The sequence below is a fragment of the Equus caballus genome, chromosome 18 (assembly GCF_041296265.1).
Source record: "Equus caballus isolate H_3958 breed thoroughbred chromosome 18, TB-T2T, whole genome shotgun sequence".
Classification (NCBI taxonomy): Eukaryota; Metazoa; Chordata; class Mammalia; order Perissodactyla; family Equidae; genus Equus; species Equus caballus.
In genome coordinates, this window is record NC_091701.1 from 68,022,784 (window position 1) to 68,041,131 (window position 18,348).

Sequence of the window (18,348 nt, forward strand, 5' to 3'; positions counted from 1 at the left end):
TCATATTCCACTTTAGCTTCCAGACAATAGATTTCACTCATTTAACGCCATCTCAGAAAACTCTTTCCCTAATAAGGAGAAATTTGTCCCAAGTGGTGCATATAAGCTCTATGCTTATAAAACACCCTACAAACACCATACCAGAAATACTCTTAAAACACACAAACATCCCTAAGCCAGGATCCATTTACTGACTTCTTATAATGATCAATGATACAAGAATATAAACTTAATGCTGGCAAGGCAGGGCATTATCTACTTTACTCCCTAGAGAAATACAGCTCTCAATGTTCATTATGAAGAAATTTTCTATTTACTAGATGTAGGAAATGAGAATTATCATATTTGTTATGTGATGAGAATGACCATACATATGGAGAATGATCATATTCGTTATGATGTCAAAATTCAAGTCTATACCACTATTCCCTGATAACTCTTCAAATAGTGGTTAAGTCTAACTTGCCAGATTATGTCTAACTCAGTGATTATGTCTTTTCTTATCCTATTTTTTCCAGCACACGGTGCCTTTTACTTTGAGAAGGTCATAGCTTTCTAGCTTATAACATTTTAGAGAAAAATGGGACCTATTTGTGGGAGTGCAATAACTTCTCAGTAAGAACTCATCTAATCATGGAGGTATGGATTTTAGATGGCTACACTGAAGGCAAGACAGAGTTCCATTTTGTATGTATTTTAAAATTAAAAACTTCTATTAGCAGTACTGAAATTCATTTTAAAATAAGTGCCAAATTATTTGTGCATTTGGAGGCAGCCGTGGTCACCAAGACCGGGGTACTTTTTCTTTTGTTGGCTTTTTATGGCACCCATTATACCTTGTCCCAAGAGCATTTCCTCTCTGATCTTTTCCACTGACCTTTCTTAATCTGACATAGCAATTCTGATTACTGAGTATTCAGAAAGGGCAACACTTAGGAAAATGGTGTTACTAACATTATTTTAAAATAAGCATTGATATATTTTTATGTTAATAAGGAAAAATGAGAAAAACATAAAACCTATACATAATGCCAGTAACTTGTAACATCTTTATACCAAATGCTATTAATAAGAGGCTAATACTAGAATTTTACTATTTTTTCAACGTAAACAAAGTCTTTTGGCTAGTGCACTAAAAAGAAACCATGCCAAATCATTCTCAAAGGGCAAAAGTATAATAAATTGTTAAATACTAGCAGTTGGAAACTATATTTTTTATTGCTGTCTTCTTTGTTCCTTCACCGTTTTTATTTTAAAAAGTCAGTGCAAACCCAGTCAGGTTCATACCATCTTATGTAAAAACTTAGAGGAGGCCGTAATTTGTGTTCAGTACCAAGGAAAGTACCATGTGCATATTATATTTAATGCAATACATATACTTTAATTTTAAAATAGATTTCAAGAAAACTTTATCCCCACCAAAGAAAAATATGGCATTTATATAATAATATAATTGTGGTGGTGATAGTGGAAAAATAAGATACAGCTACAAAGACAGCAGTCTGTGGAAGTTATCTGGAAGAACCCTGTCAAACCCATCCCCCTAAACCACTTTTTGTGTCAGTGCTAATGAAGGAAGAAGTAAACAACAAAATACACTTCAACAAACATCATCCATCAAAAAGGGTCTAGAAAAAGCACAGGAGAGGGAATGGAATCATTTGCAAATGTATTTGTCAGAGAAACACATTTATCAGTGAAAAATATGCAATTCTTAATGCAGTTACACAGCCAAGTTTTCAGATTATTGATTCTCATATTATTTCTGGTTAATGATTTGTCGGTCACTATTTTTTCTTCTCAATTTGAAAAGTTTATCACTAATAGACTAAATACCAGCTAATAACAATAAAGACAAATTAACCCATTTAAAAAACATGAATTAGATTTGAGTTTGTCTACATCTATGATTAATTTCAACTTTTTGGAAAATAAGAGGATTTGCCTTGAGAGAGCTGTTGTCAATAGCCTGGCTCCCTTGAGAGAACTGTGAAGACAATTTCATTTACTAGTGACCATGTTGAAGGCCGAATATATTCAGCTGTGGATATTAAAGTTTAAAGAGAAAACACTACTCATGAATTTGGAAAAGGTACTTCCTTCTATTGATATTAGCCAGTATCATAAACCCATAACAAACAGAAAAGCTAATTCTCTCAAGAGAGAGAATTTGCCTTTAGCTTTAAACGGCCAGGGCGGAAGATGTAATAAAATAAAGAACACAACTTTTATTCCCTGCCCAGATACAGGCTGGCTACCTTTGGAAAAAGAGTTGATGTAATTCTAAGTAAACTTAGCTTTGAACTATTTCACATAGGTAAACTAGTGGAAAACTTATAGCCATACTTCAAGCAGAGAGAACAAGTAAGAATTCTCCAGAACAGAAATTTGTCAATCCTACATCAAGAAGTTTCCTAAATAACTGTGCCATCTATCCAACAACCCATAACCGTTGGGCACTGACTTTATGCATAGTATTTGCCACACGCTGCTCGACTTCTCCCCTTTCCCGAGGGACTCGCACTCTAGTCCTGAGGTTGTGGGTGTATCTGAATGTTGTTCGTTTGTCAAACCCACTCTGTGGAGAGGGTCTCTCAATTTTACCTTTAATAAGATGCATGAAGCCCTTCAGAGTAACAGATGTTTCTGAATGAGGGAAAAATCCACTTGCTATCAACAGGTTGCAGCAAATTTGTCAGCCTTGCTTTCCTTTCCCTAGAAACACAGGATGTGAAGGAACAGACCAGCAGGAGGGAATCACAGATGGGAGGGAAAAATGTCGCCAGGGAAGATGAGTAAAATTCATGCTCTATACTGCGTTCATCTGTAAAAAGATAAAACGTGGTTAAGTTGATGACACTGATCCTGTGAAATGCAGATCCATATATTGAACGTCGCTTGTCTGTTCTACAATGGAGGAGGAGGAAGACACTTCCAACAGCAAATAACAGCCACGGGATTAGAGGGCCTTCAGCATGTACCATCCATTTTCCTGGACTAATCGAGACCTTTTATATCACGTAAGCTAATGGATTATTACTCTGCAGCCTGCTGGCTTAATTCTTTGAATTCATCCAGGCTGCATAAAGCTTTTTGCTGTTATGCAAGTCTGGGGACAGAGCAACGTGGCAAATCTGCTCATGAAAACAAGGGTGAGGCAATGCTGAGCTGTATGCCAGGGTGAGAGAGGGATATGGGGGAAATGATGAATTTTCCTGAAAGGCCACGCAGTAGGAATAATAAATGAATGTGTTTCAGGTACAGTTAGAGAAGTAGAATGATTAGGATCCACGCTGGGCTCTCCCCTTAGACCAGGTGCTCTCAACCAGGGATGTCTGAAGACATCTTTGCCGGTCACGACTGGGTGTAGGGGTGTGTGCGCTACTGGCATCTAGTGGGTGGAGGTCAGGGATGCTGCTAAACCTTCTACAATGCATAGGACAGCCCCACCACAGAGAATCATCTGGCCCAAAATACCAATAGAAACATGGCACTAGGCTATGAACCTCTTGAGAACTGAGCACATTTTTTTAAAATCCCAACTACTCAATAGTGGGTTGTACATAGTGCACACCTAGGAAAGTTTTTTGGATTAAAAAGCACAATGAAGGTTTTCCCCTATGTTTCAGTGTAGCTGACAGTAAACGTGTACTGAAGACGGTGGACTTTGGAGAGAGAGAAAGAGAGAAAGCCTGGATTCAAATCTTGTCACTGTCTCTTCCCAGCTGTGACCATGGCATACTACTTAACCTCTCTAACTCTCAAGGTCCTATCTATTCAAAGGAGGCTAATAGTGCCTAGCAGATAGAGTTGCTAAGAGGATTAAATTAGAGAGCATATGTAGAATACTCAATACAGTAGATGGAAAATACCAGACAATTAATAAACGTTCCCATGATTATCATCAGCTTTGACCAAAGGCGTCTAGGAGAGTAGACTGGTTCTCATGTAGTCCCAGAGGAAAAAATTTGCAGTACAGGAAACCCAGACTAAACAAATAGTGAAGTCATGCTGCAGGAAACAGTGGGGCTCTGTCTCTCCTGGAGAATTTCCTCGGGAGCCTGAGGCCTGCTCCTGCGGTGGCCCCAGTGCTGCCTCAGGAGTCTCCTCACCCAGAGCCACAACCTCCAGATGAGGCCCAACCCAGCCAGCCCTGTGAGGGGTGATTCTATTTCAGGGCATATGCCCGAATTCCAAGAGCGGATGCTGAATGGAAACTGGCCAAGGCTGAGGACAATTTGAGACAGACGAGGTGGGGTCCACCCAGTTTGGAGACTAATCCGACTTTCATTTTGCCTACCCAATGCTGTGCCAACATTAAAGCCTCTGTTAGCTCTTTAAGTCTTCTAGGGCTTTAATCTGGAGATTTCAGTGCATGCGTGTGTGTGTGTGTATGTGTAAAACAGACTTATTTTATTCTACAAATGAAATGAATGAAATCCTCTGGAATGGAATGGCTACAACGGGGCATCCAGAGAACACAAAACCATTTCCCGGCATTTATTTAGAGTACTGAAATTGCTCTCATGGTATCACTCTGAGGGTACAGGGAAAGCAGTCACATTGCTTGCACAGATGGGGGAACTAATCCGTCTTATTTTCTCAAGGGCACAGGGAATAATGGTGATGACAGAGTTGGTATCCAATTTCCAAATCCCAAACACAGGCCTCTCACCCAAAGGCCACACTGCCTTCATCTTAGTAAACCTAAATAAAACAGACTCGTCCTGTGTAAACAGCTTCTGTAGGGTGCATGTTCTGAATGAAGCAAAGATCAGCTTTGGGCAAGGCGGCATTTCAGGATAGTGGACAAGAGCATGGTCAATAGAGACACAGCGGTAGATTCAAATATTTGTTCCATCATTCACCAACTGTTTAATCTTAGTCGTGTTATGTAATTTAGGGGGGCCTCTTTTTCCACACCCGTGAAAAGGGAAGAACAGTAATACTTAACTCAGAAGGTTGTTGTGAGGACTGAATAAGTTACCACCTTATGAAGTGCCTGGTACACAGTATGTGCTTAATAAGTATCACCCACTAATGGTGGTGATGATCGCGATGAGGATGTGACAACAAAGGAAGTGTAGAAGAAGATCACCCCGTTTTTCGGTTCCATCAATCTGTCTTACATTTTCTGAATAGGGCTTTATTGACATTTACCCCATTTTCGTGTGAGGCTCGTAAAGCACTTCATAGCAGAGTCGGGAGCTGCATTCTAACAGAGGATGCGACCAGACCAATACAAAAGGTTCACCTTACACTTGCCAGGAGGAACAGAACTATTTTGCTACTATACAACCTAAGCATTTTTCTAAGTGACTTTTTTTACCCTCAACGAGCATGAAGGTGTAAGAAAGTACAGTCTAAAGATTTTACCCTGTGCTTCTCCAGGTGAGGAAAAAGGACAAAGAAAAAAGTTACACAGAAACTTGACTCCAAGCAGATATTACGGAGGTCATACAAACACAGTGATCTCGAACATATGAGGGGCGGCACTCTCTCCCGTCTGCCCTCTCCCTTCTCCGCCTTCCTCCCTCATTACTGCGCACGTAGTCTGCGCTGGGCATCAGGTACCCAGTGATGAACAGAAGCCAGGAATGACTCAGAGGATTTTTTTTAAAGCATTAAACAAATTTTTTAAAACGAACTGAAATAGCTTCATGTGGAAAAGAGCTTAAAATTAAACAGCATCAGCAAAACTCCAGCCAACCAAAAAAAATCTCTAAGAGGAAGGATTTTGAGCTGGCAGGCAAACAATACAGTTTGACGGACTGAAAACCATTCTCTCAGAGGAAGATCCTCTCTTCGGTGGAGGACTCCGCCACTAGTCCTTTCGTGACACTCATTCAGCATCTCACCCCCAAACCTCTTCCTCCTGGCCAGCCCCCCACAGTTCCAGGCGCCGGCTGTGCACATCGGCTCTCAAATATAGGCAGGTGAAAATTTCACTGCTGCTGGCTAACTCTCTATAATTTTAACCACCAAGCATTAGTCCCCTTCCTTCCTGAAAATCACACTCCTTCACCCAGACACAGGGCTGAAATAACAGGACAGAGGGAAACATTTTCTTATCAGAAAAATCTTCGTTCCTTAATATATGAAAATTCTCCATGGACAACCTCAAAAGGCAGATGGGGACCTTTTAAATATTTGAAATGTTACTTATTTTTTGGCAGGTGCTGAAGGCCAGGAATAAAAATCCTGGTGATGATACAGCTTGTTTAAGCATAGCAGACTCCAACCTCTCACAGCTAGTCGAAAAACACCCTCCTTGGCTCTACCAGAAAGAGGCTCCTTCCCATATCTAGCAGACAGGCCCAGGGTCTGCCAGGCCGCCTCCCCGCCTCAGAGAGCCACATTCGGCGCCAGCTGAGGGCACCCGCCACGTACTCACCATGTCGAATTCCACAGAGCCCACTATGCGAGACACCTCGTCAAACTCCTCAGGAGACATGGGAAGAAGGTTGTCTGTAGTCTGAAGTCGAGAAGGGTGACTAAAATGGGGAGAAAGACGAAGGAAGTGTTAGCATCTAGATTATGAAAGCAGTGGTGCAAACTTAGACATTTCACCTTTGGCCTGTGATTGAAAGAACCATCACTTGATGTTTTTATTTCAGGTGAGTGTGGACACCTGTAAAACACATTTGAACACGTATAGATCGAGGGAGGTTCCTGTCCCCAGCCCGGCCCCTTGGGAAATGTATTGGACTCTAGGGTGTGAGCGAGCAATAGCCAGACAGGAACCTGCGCCGCTTCTGGTTAAACCTGGGTGCGAGTGTGTGCATGTGTCACTCGGAGATGACAATGCCTCGGGGCTGACCCTGGCCCGAGAAGCACCAGAGAAAAGTCTGGGGAGTCCCTCATCCCTACCTTGAGGTTTGTATGCAGATCAAGCTGCTCCAGTGTTTTACATGAAGGCTACATCCATTCACCCCAAGACAGTGCTGCAGGCCAAATAACTGACAATGACTTTTCCAAAATTTTTTCTACCTTTTATAAAATGAAACAACAAAATAAAAGCAAGCGGAAAAAAATGTATCTCCATCATTACTTTGGCCTTTTCTAGATTGAAAAGAACTATTTTCCCACTCTGATCCATTTTTGTTCATTTTATTCACACTTTTTCAAAGTATCAGTTTGGGAAGAACTTATAAACCTTAAATACAACTCTTTTTTTGGTTTGTTTTCTTGGTTTTTTTTTTTTTTTTCTTTTTCATAAAGGCAGCAAAATGCTGATAAGCAGTGATACCAGCATCTCTAATTAGGATCTTTCCAACAAGTTCAACTGTGATGGCGGCGGCAGCAATTACAATGAAAAAGCCAAGTGCGAGCATCTTCAACAGGCCCCAGCCAGGAGCAGGGCCAGCCTGAGGTTTTTAAACATGGCACTCTTCTGTGTTCACTTACACTTCAGACACAGAAATCAATTCAGTCTTGATGTATCCAGTTCCTTTAGGGCCATCAAGTTCCATTGGTTCTGGAGCTGCAAGCAAACACATTGTGTACACCTTCCATTAGCAGAAATAACACTAGAAGAATCAACTTTCTCTTTGATCAAAATTTTACTGTTTTTCTTGATGGTCAGGTTAGAGTCCTGTAACTTTATGGGGTTACGACCTCCCTGCCTGGGTCACCTGAAATTCTGAGGGGAATCCAGAAACAACTAAAAGGAAACAGGAGGAGAGTTCAGCACAGAAGTCAAGTGGAAAGGTTTCTCTTTCCAAGCTTTGAAATCCTACACAAGTTGGAGCCCAAAATACGCGCAGTGATATCTGATTCAGTGGCCCCAGCGCGGCTGGTGTAACAGACACAGCTGTCAAGGAAAGCTGGGCATCTTCTTCCCCAAGTGATTGTGCCAATATTGAGATTTCTGACTCTGAAAAATAATTAACTTTGTTGGCGTGTTCCAAACCAGATTAGTCACACGTGAACTTTCTCCAATGCAAGTCGGTGAAGACTGAGCAGCAGGGGACCTGTGTTCCAAGTCTAGGCCTGTTCTTAGTGACAGTCACTAGTAACAACAGGATCTAATAATCAGTTGGGTCACCCTGAATGAGCCACTTTACCTGTCCCAGGCCTCAGTTTCCTCAATTTTAACACGAACAGACTGGCATGAATCAGTTGGCCATGATGACCCTCATTTTTATGTTTTCCATGTGAAAAAAGTAATAATGTAACAAATACACAAGACCAGGAATGGACTTTTCTAACACCCCAAAAACAAGAAATTATTTACTCATTTCTTGCTAAGCAGCATTAAGCCAAATAGCGCATTATGTTTCAACTGTGCTGCGTTTATACCATCTTTGGAAAGCCTGCTTTTACCAACTCAAAAGAAAGCGGTGGCTTACTGACACAGCATGGGTAAAGTCTGTGCAGGCACCTTGTACCGACACGCAAAAAGGGCAGTGTGTGTGACTAACCCCTGTGTCCAGCAAACCTCTGGACGAGGATAAAACAAGAACAGTCTCCAGGGATGACTGCGCTGTGCTCTCCCAAACCAGGGCGACAACTGCTCGCTCTCCTCACTTACCTTCCTTGGGCCTGGAGTAATACTTTCCGAAGGCATGGTCCTTATCAATATTTGGATACAGATACTTCAGGGGATTCTCTGGAATATTTTCAGCAGCCATGACTTTGTAATTGCGAATGATATCAGGAAAAGTAACAGCAGAAAGTTCTTTCTTCGTGTAGGGTTCGACCGCATGAAAGTAAGGCTCTAAAAAGAAGAAAAGCCAAGTGAGCCCCATGGAATGTCCCAAAACAATAGAGGAGAGAAACAAAGCATTGCGGAGTTTACGGATCTCAGCGAAGCGGGTAAGAACGCCTCACAATCTAGGAGCTACCACACGCCCCATGTACTGCTTTCTCTCTAAACACATTATAATTCTGTCTTAAAAACAGGGAAAACAAAGGCAGTCATTACTCTCAATAACATTGCATTTGTCCTGATTTACTTAGATTTGTAAATCTGGCCAAAAGAGGTTTATTAAACACCTTTAAAAGCCTGCACCTTTAATGCTGTGCTGCCCACATGCAATAAATAATGAAACACTAACCGGGTCATCTTGGCTTAAGCCATAGATTAAGTTACTAAAAGATAAACTTACTTTCTGTTTGTTCTTCTTTTCATATTGAAAAATGTAATTTTTTATTAAAATAAATGATGACCATACATGGAAAACAACATTTTAAACAACAACAAAAGATCCTATTTGCTACCTTTTCCCTCTAGTCCACAGGGACAAAGCAGTTTGAGTCACTCCTGGTCTTATTCCCACACTTAATGTGAATCCTGTCTCCTGACTGATCCAGAATCCCACTTTTAGGTGCACACATTGCAGAGGCTGCTCTCTGGACTTCTCTAGAACTCAGACCCCACTGGTTTGCTAGCTCCAGCTCTCGGCTAGCGCAGGAGAGGAACCACAGCGGAGGGGCCGAGCAGGGCCGGCTCTGACGTCTACTGCCCACTGCCAGCTCTAATCCAGCTCCTCTGTTTTTTATCAGGAGAAAAAAATAAATACAAGAAGCAAAGTATCCCACCTTTTTGCATCTTTCCACTGAACGCATAAAAGTCAGTGGAACAAAGCAGTTTCTCCGCCAGTCCTTCAGACAGAGCAAACTAGAAGCCAGAGGGAGAAGTAACCCTGCCGTCTCTCTTGCTTTCTCCTCTCTGCTGGTCAGCCTCACCCCCCGAAAACCTGCTGCATAATGCGAAGGTTTTCAGAGTCTTTCAGTGAGGGATTCATCTGGTTAAACAGAACCCCACTATATAACAAAGAGAAACTTGCCATTGCTCTGTCTGAAGGCCGGGCTGCCGCTCAGCCCCCAGGCCCCTCTCACCAAGCCGGCCCTCATCGGGGCACTTTCACAAGGGATTCCTCTCAGAGAGTCTGCAAGCTGATGCTGCACAAAGCGGGTTTCCTCCCAAGAACTGGCTGCCACAGTGACTCACATCCTTCATCTACAGATAACAAACATGACCACGAGGAAAGAATCTGGCCTTGTGTTTTAAAAGTCATCATCTCTGCAATATGTTCCGGGCAGTGAACCATGATATTCATGGTGATGTGTTAAATCCTATCTGGGAGGCTCGGCTGGGGGTAGGTATAGGATCTGCGATTTTATGTCGAAAGCTCGTTGTTGGTACGAGTGGACCCACAGCGCTGAAGGCCTGGCCCCAAGTCTGAGCAGCGTGCGCCCTGTGCCGGTAGCCCGCTTACCTCCTCCGTTCTGGGAGCGCTCCACCCACGTGAACGTGATGGCCCCTTCGCGGCAGCTCTCACTGAAGCGCAGCAGGAACGTGCCTGGCTGCTGGTCCTTGAGCAGAGCACGCTCTCGCTCCTTGCTGATAAAGCCCACAATACACCTGCATGTGGAAAGGGACAGACGGAGGTTCTGAGGTTCAGTCACAGTTTTAATTTTTGTGCGAACTTACAATGAAGCAGAGGACCGGAATTTGACCAAACAACATAGCTTACAAACATCCAGACTACTTCATATGCTTTAAAATCTGTTTAATTAACATTTTAGGAAGCATTTCACTTATACATATGTATGCCAAAGTCCAAAAACAAATATCATTAACATGGTGCCAGCAGGATGCTAGAGATGATCAATAAATACTTGCTGGATTAATGAGCCTTTTATTTTCACTTGATCATTTTAAAGGCTATGAAAATGTCTGAATTTCTCTATGTTTTATACTGGAGAGAAAGGCTCAGACAATATATTTTCATATTCTAGCACTTCTGATCTAGTTAAAGCCTTTGTTGAAATATAAACTCACCCTGGGAATAAATTACACAGAAATAGTTTACTGAGTTAAAAAGGTTTCTTCTTCCTTCCTACGTGCAATATAGTAGGTGCTCAAGAAATTTTTTGAATGAATAAATGCATGAATGGCACTCAGAGTTTTTTCACTTAACTTGGAAAACACACATACGTATACTATGAAAGTATAAGTTTAATCTTATGAGGTTCCACTATCAGGAAGCCTTGAAGAAACAGCCTGTAAGCATCTGTTCCTGGGCGACGCACACAAGTCTTATCAAATAATGAAGTTCCGGTCAGGCCGGTCTTAGCCTTGCAGTATGAGAGTATGTGTTAAAAATATGTCTCAAAAATACAGCGATCAATGGCCCTTACCCATCGTTCCAGAGAGAGAGCAGGTGTTTTTTAATGAGTTCAAGGATGCTTTCAATCCAAAGCCAGAAAGGGAAATTTTTATCATTTATATTTTCCTGCAAGTATAGAAATGCACATATTAGGAATAAGGAAATCCCAAATAGTGACTTACCACACCTCCCCCCACCATCAGATTTTAATTTGCCACAACTGCCCAGTTGCCAAAGCTGGAGCTGTCTCATACAGCGCGGTCCCTCCCATCTTATCAACATGCAGACACCGAGCTCTCCATTTCCTGGGCCAGGCGCTGCTTCCTTCTGCAAACAGTAGCAAACACGCCCGGGGAACGACCTCCAGGGTGAATCATGGGACAAAACTGCTCTCCCACTCCTCCACTCCAGCAGCGCGAGGTCAGCAGCACTGTCTAGTGACCCCGGCAGGGTCGAATTATGCCCTTCAACTGGTCCCCCTGCTCGAGCAGGTTCAGGGGAATGCATCTGGCAGCCAGGCCGTCCACCTCAGCACGAAGCACACATTTCACATGCACGGAGCTAAAACGCTGCCAGGCAAGGGGCCCGTGTGAGCCAACAGAAGACTCATTTCGGATATGAAAGAATGTTATCACACAGGCAGGCTCTTCCTGTCAGACACACACTTGGAGGCCAACCTTCTGCGCTGAGGGAAAGTAATAAACAACTTGCCCTAGGGGCTCCACGGGCCAGAGAGAACATGCCAGAATAAGCAGTTCAGTAACCACCATGACGAAAAATATGAGCACCTCAACAGAGAGCGAAGAGAACACAGAGAGGATAAAACCCACCTTACAGAACCTTGTCCACGGAATGAGACCATCAGGGCCAGCATTAGGACCTACACGAATAAAAACAAGCTTTTTCAGGAAACAGAAATTGATTCTGAAGCTTTGGCTGGACTGATGGCTCTTGTATTTGCTCTTAAAGAAAAAAGCCAACTTTCAACAAAGGAAGATTGTATGTACGTGGTTATATTCTCAGAGAATTACTGCTAATTACTTGCACTTTCTGGAGAAGCCTCAATTTGCTCCCTCCCTGTGCAACACCATTTCTCACGCCTTCCTCTTGTTCCTCAGCAGTCTTCTTTCCCAAAGACCCGACAGCGCTTTTTTTAATTCAAACCGAGACCAAGATCACTCCTAGGTGACCTATGTAACTGACACGTGACTTTACAAGCTTCTTTTAGATATTAATTAGGCATTTCCCTTAGCCCTCCACCAAAAAGGGCAGGGTGTCAGGGAGGCGGAGGCAAACAGGAGGCAGAGGCAAATCAAAAGGCAAGGGAGAGAAACGAGAGAGAGAGAGAGAGAGAGAGAGAGAGAGAGAGAGAGAGAGAGAGAGCGAGCCCCAGGCAGAAAAGATCTCTTTCTTAATTCTCAGCAAATAAGGAAATGGAATAAGGAGATTTCTTCCTTTCCATTAAACAGCACGAGACCCCCACTGTGACAGCTACACGGCCAGAAGAGACACTGCTGTGGCCATTTGGTTACGGAGAGCCTATTGGTGTCTGCAGTGCAGGCAGTTATGTGGCACAGAAAGCAGATCTGGAGAAAAGCTGCCCATGGATTTTTAAAGAAAGAGTTCAAATACTCCCATTCAATGAAGCTCTGACTTTGATACTAACAGATCTTTGATTTGCTCAGTGCGGAGGACTAATAAATCTGTGACATTAGCTACCGAAAGGGAATTATCCACCACGGCCTGGACCCTGCCCAATCAGGCGGAACTGCTGGTCCAGGGGTGTCCACGTGGGGTGGACAGTGTCTCCTTCCACCTGGCCCACCTGATGGAGAGACTTGGGTGAATGCTGTGCTGTGGGTGCCCCAGGACCTATTCTTATCATGCTAGGGACTTACTTTTTTCTCTCCAAGGTTAATAAGACTTCATCTTTCTCATCAAGGAACTTATTTTAGCAACAATATATTTTACATAATTCAAAAATTTTTCCCTTAGGAGCTCCGCTGAGAAATGTTAGTATGAGATAATAGGGAAATGATTCATGTAAATCTTTTATCAGGTCTATATCTCTTTTCAAAGTGAGGTCTAATGCTCACTTAGCTATAATAAGCCACAGCTGGAAAAGCCAACAGACTTCAACACTCTTCTACCTTGAACAAAAGAGAGGGCAAAGAGGGGAAAAGAGCAAGTCGAGATATTTTTACGAATTTCAATTTCCATATACATAAAAAGTTAATATGCTCATACCAAGAAGTTTCTCTCCCAGCATGTTCAGCTGGTCCACACTGAGACCTCTTTTGGTGACAGAAGAAAACTGCCAACTCAGCACCTCCGAAAGCTGAGACCATCGTGCACAAGGTGGGTTCAGGAAGAAGGACAGATTCTAGAGAGAAAACATCCAAAAGCTAAGGGCTACTGAAGAGCCACCAGTCACACCAGCACTAACACACATACCAGCCCCAAAGTTCAGTTCTAGTTTCTGTGACACAGAAGTTTCCACAGTAGAAGCGAAATACAGTTGAGTCTCATTATTTGCACATTCCCATTTGTGAATTCATCTACTTACTAACAACTACTTTAACTCCAGGATCAACACTCGTGGCACTTTTGCTCTCATGTGTGGACGTGCCCACGCACAGAATGGTGAAAAATTCGAGTCATCCAACAGGTATGTTTCCAGCTAGGGTCAAATCAGACAGCACTCGGCCTTTGTGTTTCAGCTCTCACACTATAGCAAGGGTCCTTTTTAAAAACTATTTAGTGCCATGTTTTTTTCATTTTTGTTTTTTTGTTGTTAGTGGTGGTGATTTCACTTTGAAAATGGCCCCCAGGTGTAGGGCTGAAGTGCTGTCTAATGTTCCTAAGTGCAAAAAGGCCACTATGTACCTTATAGAGAAAATACATGTGCTATGTAAGCTTTGTGCAGGCATGAGTTACAGTTCTGCTGGCCATGAGTTCAATGTTAATGGATCAACAAATATATTAGATAAGGTATCTTTAAACAGAAACACACATAAGCAAAGCTATGTATTGATTGGCTGACAGAAAGGTTGTGACCAAAGGCTGGCAGGAACCTAACCTAGTATTTCCACTAGAAGCATGGTTCAGTATTCACTAATTCAATGTTCACAGTGACTTTAAAGCATATAAGTACAGTGAATAATGAGAATCAACTGTAATTAATCAAGAGTGAGTAACCACACCCTAAGAATGGAGCAGGCTTGTTTAGTAGATGTACACATTTTAAAAAAAGGAATAATAAAGGACCTCTTATCACAATAAAAGTTATATGAAACTATCTATTGCTTGAGTTTATTCACATAGATGGAAATCATAATTCTCATTTCTAATACATGCTCATGCTTCACTTTTCCAGAACTACTCAAGATTATTAGCAATGCCACCTGAGTTATGTCACTTTTCCCTCAACATGTGGCCCTTACGGGCTCTTTCAGATATGCAGAGAAGCTAAGGCCTGGGGTCTTTGGTCAACCCCTTGTACAAGAGCAGAGGTGTCTTCCATACCCTGGGTTCTGCCACCAGCATGTTGTACCACAGAATGGAGGCCCAACCGCTTGGGAGCTGGCTGACGTTGGAGATCACCACAACGGGCAGAGAGGTCGTCTGAAAGATGACAAAGACCTTGAAATCATCCGAATCACAGACATAGCCCCTTCAGACCTGTGTGTAGCCTCAAAACTAAGCAAAGGATTATTTGTAAATTTGCAAATATTTTATACTTGAAAATTAAAAATGTAAAGTTACGTTCTTTTGTTCATAGTTTAATTTATCCTTGATATATCTTTCAGTTAAGAAATAAGTCTCAATGCTTCACAGAGAAGATTAACATAGAATATCTCAACTGGAACATTTAGCTTATAATATCTGAAGGTTAATTCAGTTTTCCAGCTTCCTGAACCATTAAATTAATGTCATGATAGTATTAGCCGAAAAAAAGATCACCTCTTCTGCAATTAGGTAAATATGTCTAAGATAAAAATTGAGGAAAAAACAATACATGTAATAGTCAAAAGTAAAAATAAATAAAGTTTTCCACGTCTGGACTATGTAAGTCTCACCTCAAGGTCAATGACCAAACCAGGCTGACACAACTGGGTTTCAAAACTAAGTGAGTGAAGCTCTTCAGTAACGATGAGAGGGCCCTTAAAAGAGAAAAGGAAAAAAAAGGAATGCAGCAATTCATTCACTGATCCTGCATCTTTCAAGGCCCTAATGCGCACTGCAGCAGGCCACAGAGAGCCTGAACCCAGCCCGCTGTGATTCAGAAGATTCCAACTGTCAATCATCCATCCCAGACTGAATTACTGTGAGTATCTCAGTGTTCTCTCGAAGACGAGACTTCTGAAATTATAGCAAGGGTTATGGATTAAGGGAAAGAAGGGTCAATACGGAATAGCAACTTCTAACGGGTTTACTTGTGGCTCCCGGCCCTCAGCGCGCCTCTGCACACCTCAAGCAGCCGGAGGGTGGAAAGTGCACACGTGTTCCAGGGGTGATTATCTACTGCAAGGGCTGATTTGCATAAACCTGGCGGGTCATAATGTGCCTTGGTTTGGGTAGAAATGTGACAGTTTTCAAAGTGCCTTCATACGCATTATCTCATGGGAGCATCAGAATTCAGAAGCGGAGAGGCGCAGCGGCTCTCCCTGCTTACGGAAAAGAAACTCAGTCCCTGGAGGCCACAAGGATGGCAGAGGTCCAAACTGGGCTGGACAGCTGCTATGCACTGCCCAGGCAGAGTCTGTCCCTCTGTCCCACATGACCCCTACTGGTTGTGGTGTGGAAGGACAACATGCGATGTGGGCACAGAGGACAAAAACGTTCCAAACCAAAGCAACTCCAGACATTTTGTCCTCTGTCCATAGGTCATTTTTGAACACATCACACATATAACTCCTCAAGGATCCGGCCGTAAGAAGGAAACTGATGGAAAGACGATGCCTCTGGACAGGGGACGCAACAGCAGAAAAACCCTCCCAGCACACCTTATTATCCGCACGGCAGCCACGGAACAGGCTCTAGTTCCAGCTCGGACAGTACTTCCCTGTGCACCCTCGGCTGAATCCTGCAAACTTCCTGTGACTCAATCACTTAGCCCACCATACCTACTCCACCGGCTGTCTGTGAGGGTCCAGGAAATTCATGCACAAAATCGTCTGACAACCACAAAGCGCGAACACAGAGAGTGTTTTTACTGTTATCACAGATAGATCACACCCCAAAGCTCATTTCGTTGCTCCTCCCAGCTGGGTCTGAACCCCTCTGTGAGGTGTCCCCAGCCATCAGGGACACTGAACCAACCTCACTGGACAGACCCGCTAGTTTGAGACCATTCACAACAGAGAAAGACTCACCTCATTAGTTCTGGTGCCAGCATTTTTCTGTTCTTTCAGTTGCTATAAAATAAGAAACCATCTTAGTAAATAGCATGATAATCATCAAAGTCACTATTTTCATCTACAAATCAAAGCAAAGTCAGGACTCAGACAGAATGAAGGATGTGAAATTATTCTCAGAACGCAGAGCAAGAATGAAATGACCCTTGTGTGGGTTCACAAGTGGAGGTGTCTTTTCCCAGCAGCCTGACACCACGTGAACACCACGGAGTCTAGAAGGATCCCAGGGAACTGCTTCCTGCTCCTTTCCCCGGTGCAGGCTCTTCCTGACGGATCCCCCATCGCCTGCATTAGCTGTTTCAGGCTCCCAGGCTCAGGGAGCAGCTTCTCCTGCCTCCCTCTTCCGTAGGCAGAGTCTTCCAGGCTGGGCCCAGAGACTCCAGGCACAACTAAGATTGCCCTCAAAGGACTTCAATCCTCGACATTTTAATGGAGCAGTTTAGAGTTCCAAGAGCAGTTCTGGACACCCTGAGACTCCTGAGTTTGGACCAAGGCTCTCACACAAGGTCTAGCTTCCTAGCTATGAGTTTGCTGGTTCACGAGATGGCTGACAGTGAAAAGGGTGCCTTGAACCTCCCTGAGGGTTCCGGCCCAGGGAGCCCATAGGGCTCAGCACCAACACATCATCAGAACAACTGGCAGCCTCAGACTATCACAGAGGCAGAAAATAAGGCACCACCCACTTAAACCCCTGCTGGAATTCTACTGCCCTGTGGAACAGGCCCTGCTTCTCTGGAGACAAAGCAGGAGAGGCAGCAGTCGTGGGTGAGACCATCAGGAAGAAGAAGGTGAAGAAGGGGCTGGCGAGAGACTCCTGGGGTCTGCCGCCCTTGGAGGGGGCCAAGGAAGACTTAGGACATCGCAGCAATAGTCACCTTTGAGAAAACTGTGAGATTCTGGAGTGAGCGATTGCTAAGATCATGGAGGTACCAAGTAGAGATAATTTACATGCACCCTCATTTACAGACTATTTTACTGAGATCGCTACACCCAAAAAGAAGCATCTCTGGGAGAAAACAGAGGAAATAGCTCTAGGATAAGGACGAGGATCAAGATTCCCACAGTACTGGCAAAGTCACCAGCCACAAACCCTAGGAAGTGTTCTCCTAGGGGTGCACTCCACATCCCACGGTGCGCAAAATGCCACTCTGTCCTAAAAAGCCCTAATAAACCAGACCCAGCACAAAAGAGGGGAAAATCGGTCTCCCTACCAGGTGTCGGAATTCTGCCGCCAGACTCCCATTGGTGGACTCCTCCATGTTCATCACTTTCGTATGTGTGCCCAAAATGTTGAACTTTCTAAATCTAGACAAGACAGGGGAGAAATACGTAAAAGGCTTGGAACTGTTAAACAAACAAAGACAGTAAAATATAGAGCAAAGGACTTCACATACCCTTTTACTGTATTTCTCTCATTCACATCTCTGCAAAAAAAAATATACATATATATAATCATATATGTGTATTTGAAATTTGAAACGAGCTTTAACAAAAAAAAAGAGTATGTGTAAGTAAATGATCAATAAAAAAAAATTGATACCTGTGGGTTTCCTGCCCTTTCATTCACTCACTCATGCCATCAACCAACACCAGCCCAAAGCTGCTGAGTGAACTTGGCCAACTAAACTATCTGGGCCTCCTCATAGTTCTCATCTGGACAACATGCTAATAGCACCAGTCTTACAGGATATTGGGAGGGGTAAACTAGTTAATAAGTAAGAAGAGGGCGCAGCACACCCTCCATAAACGTAAGCTACAGTTACTGTGGTTTATTGAGCAAATGCTCCCTTTGCGTGAGGCAGAGAGCCAGGCAC

The 18,348-nt window shown here is 43.3% G+C and overlaps 1 protein-coding gene across 2 annotated transcripts in view; it reads right to left on the reverse strand.

The window, feature by feature from the left end:
• Positions 1-1,652: 1,652 nt before the first annotated feature.
• STAT1 (signal transducer and activator of transcription 1) overlaps positions 1,653-18,348 on the reverse strand; it is a 38,812-nt gene continuing 22,116 nt past the window's right edge. For both annotated transcript variants that reach the window (XM_001499369.7, XM_023622233.2), the window contains exons 13-25: positions 17,929-17,958; positions 17,746-17,839; positions 16,493-16,534; positions 15,197-15,280; positions 14,643-14,741; positions 13,365-13,500; positions 11,948-11,997; positions 11,149-11,243; positions 10,224-10,369; positions 8,534-8,719; positions 7,408-7,483; positions 6,395-6,494; positions 1,653-2,824 (exon numbers count right to left, since the gene is read on the reverse strand). In XM_001499369.7, the coding sequence (XP_001499419.2) occupies positions 2,810-2,824; positions 6,395-6,494; positions 7,408-7,483; positions 8,534-8,719; positions 10,224-10,369; positions 11,149-11,243; positions 11,948-11,997; positions 13,365-13,500; positions 14,643-14,741; positions 15,197-15,280; positions 16,493-16,534; positions 17,746-17,839; positions 17,929-17,958 (1,153 nt within the window). In that variant the 3' untranslated portion in view covers positions 1,653-2,809. The remainder of the gene's footprint in view (positions 2,825-6,394; positions 6,495-7,407; positions 7,484-8,533; positions 8,720-10,223; positions 10,370-11,148; positions 11,244-11,947; positions 11,998-13,364; positions 13,501-14,642; positions 14,742-15,196; positions 15,281-16,492; positions 16,535-17,745; positions 17,840-17,928; positions 17,959-18,348) is intronic.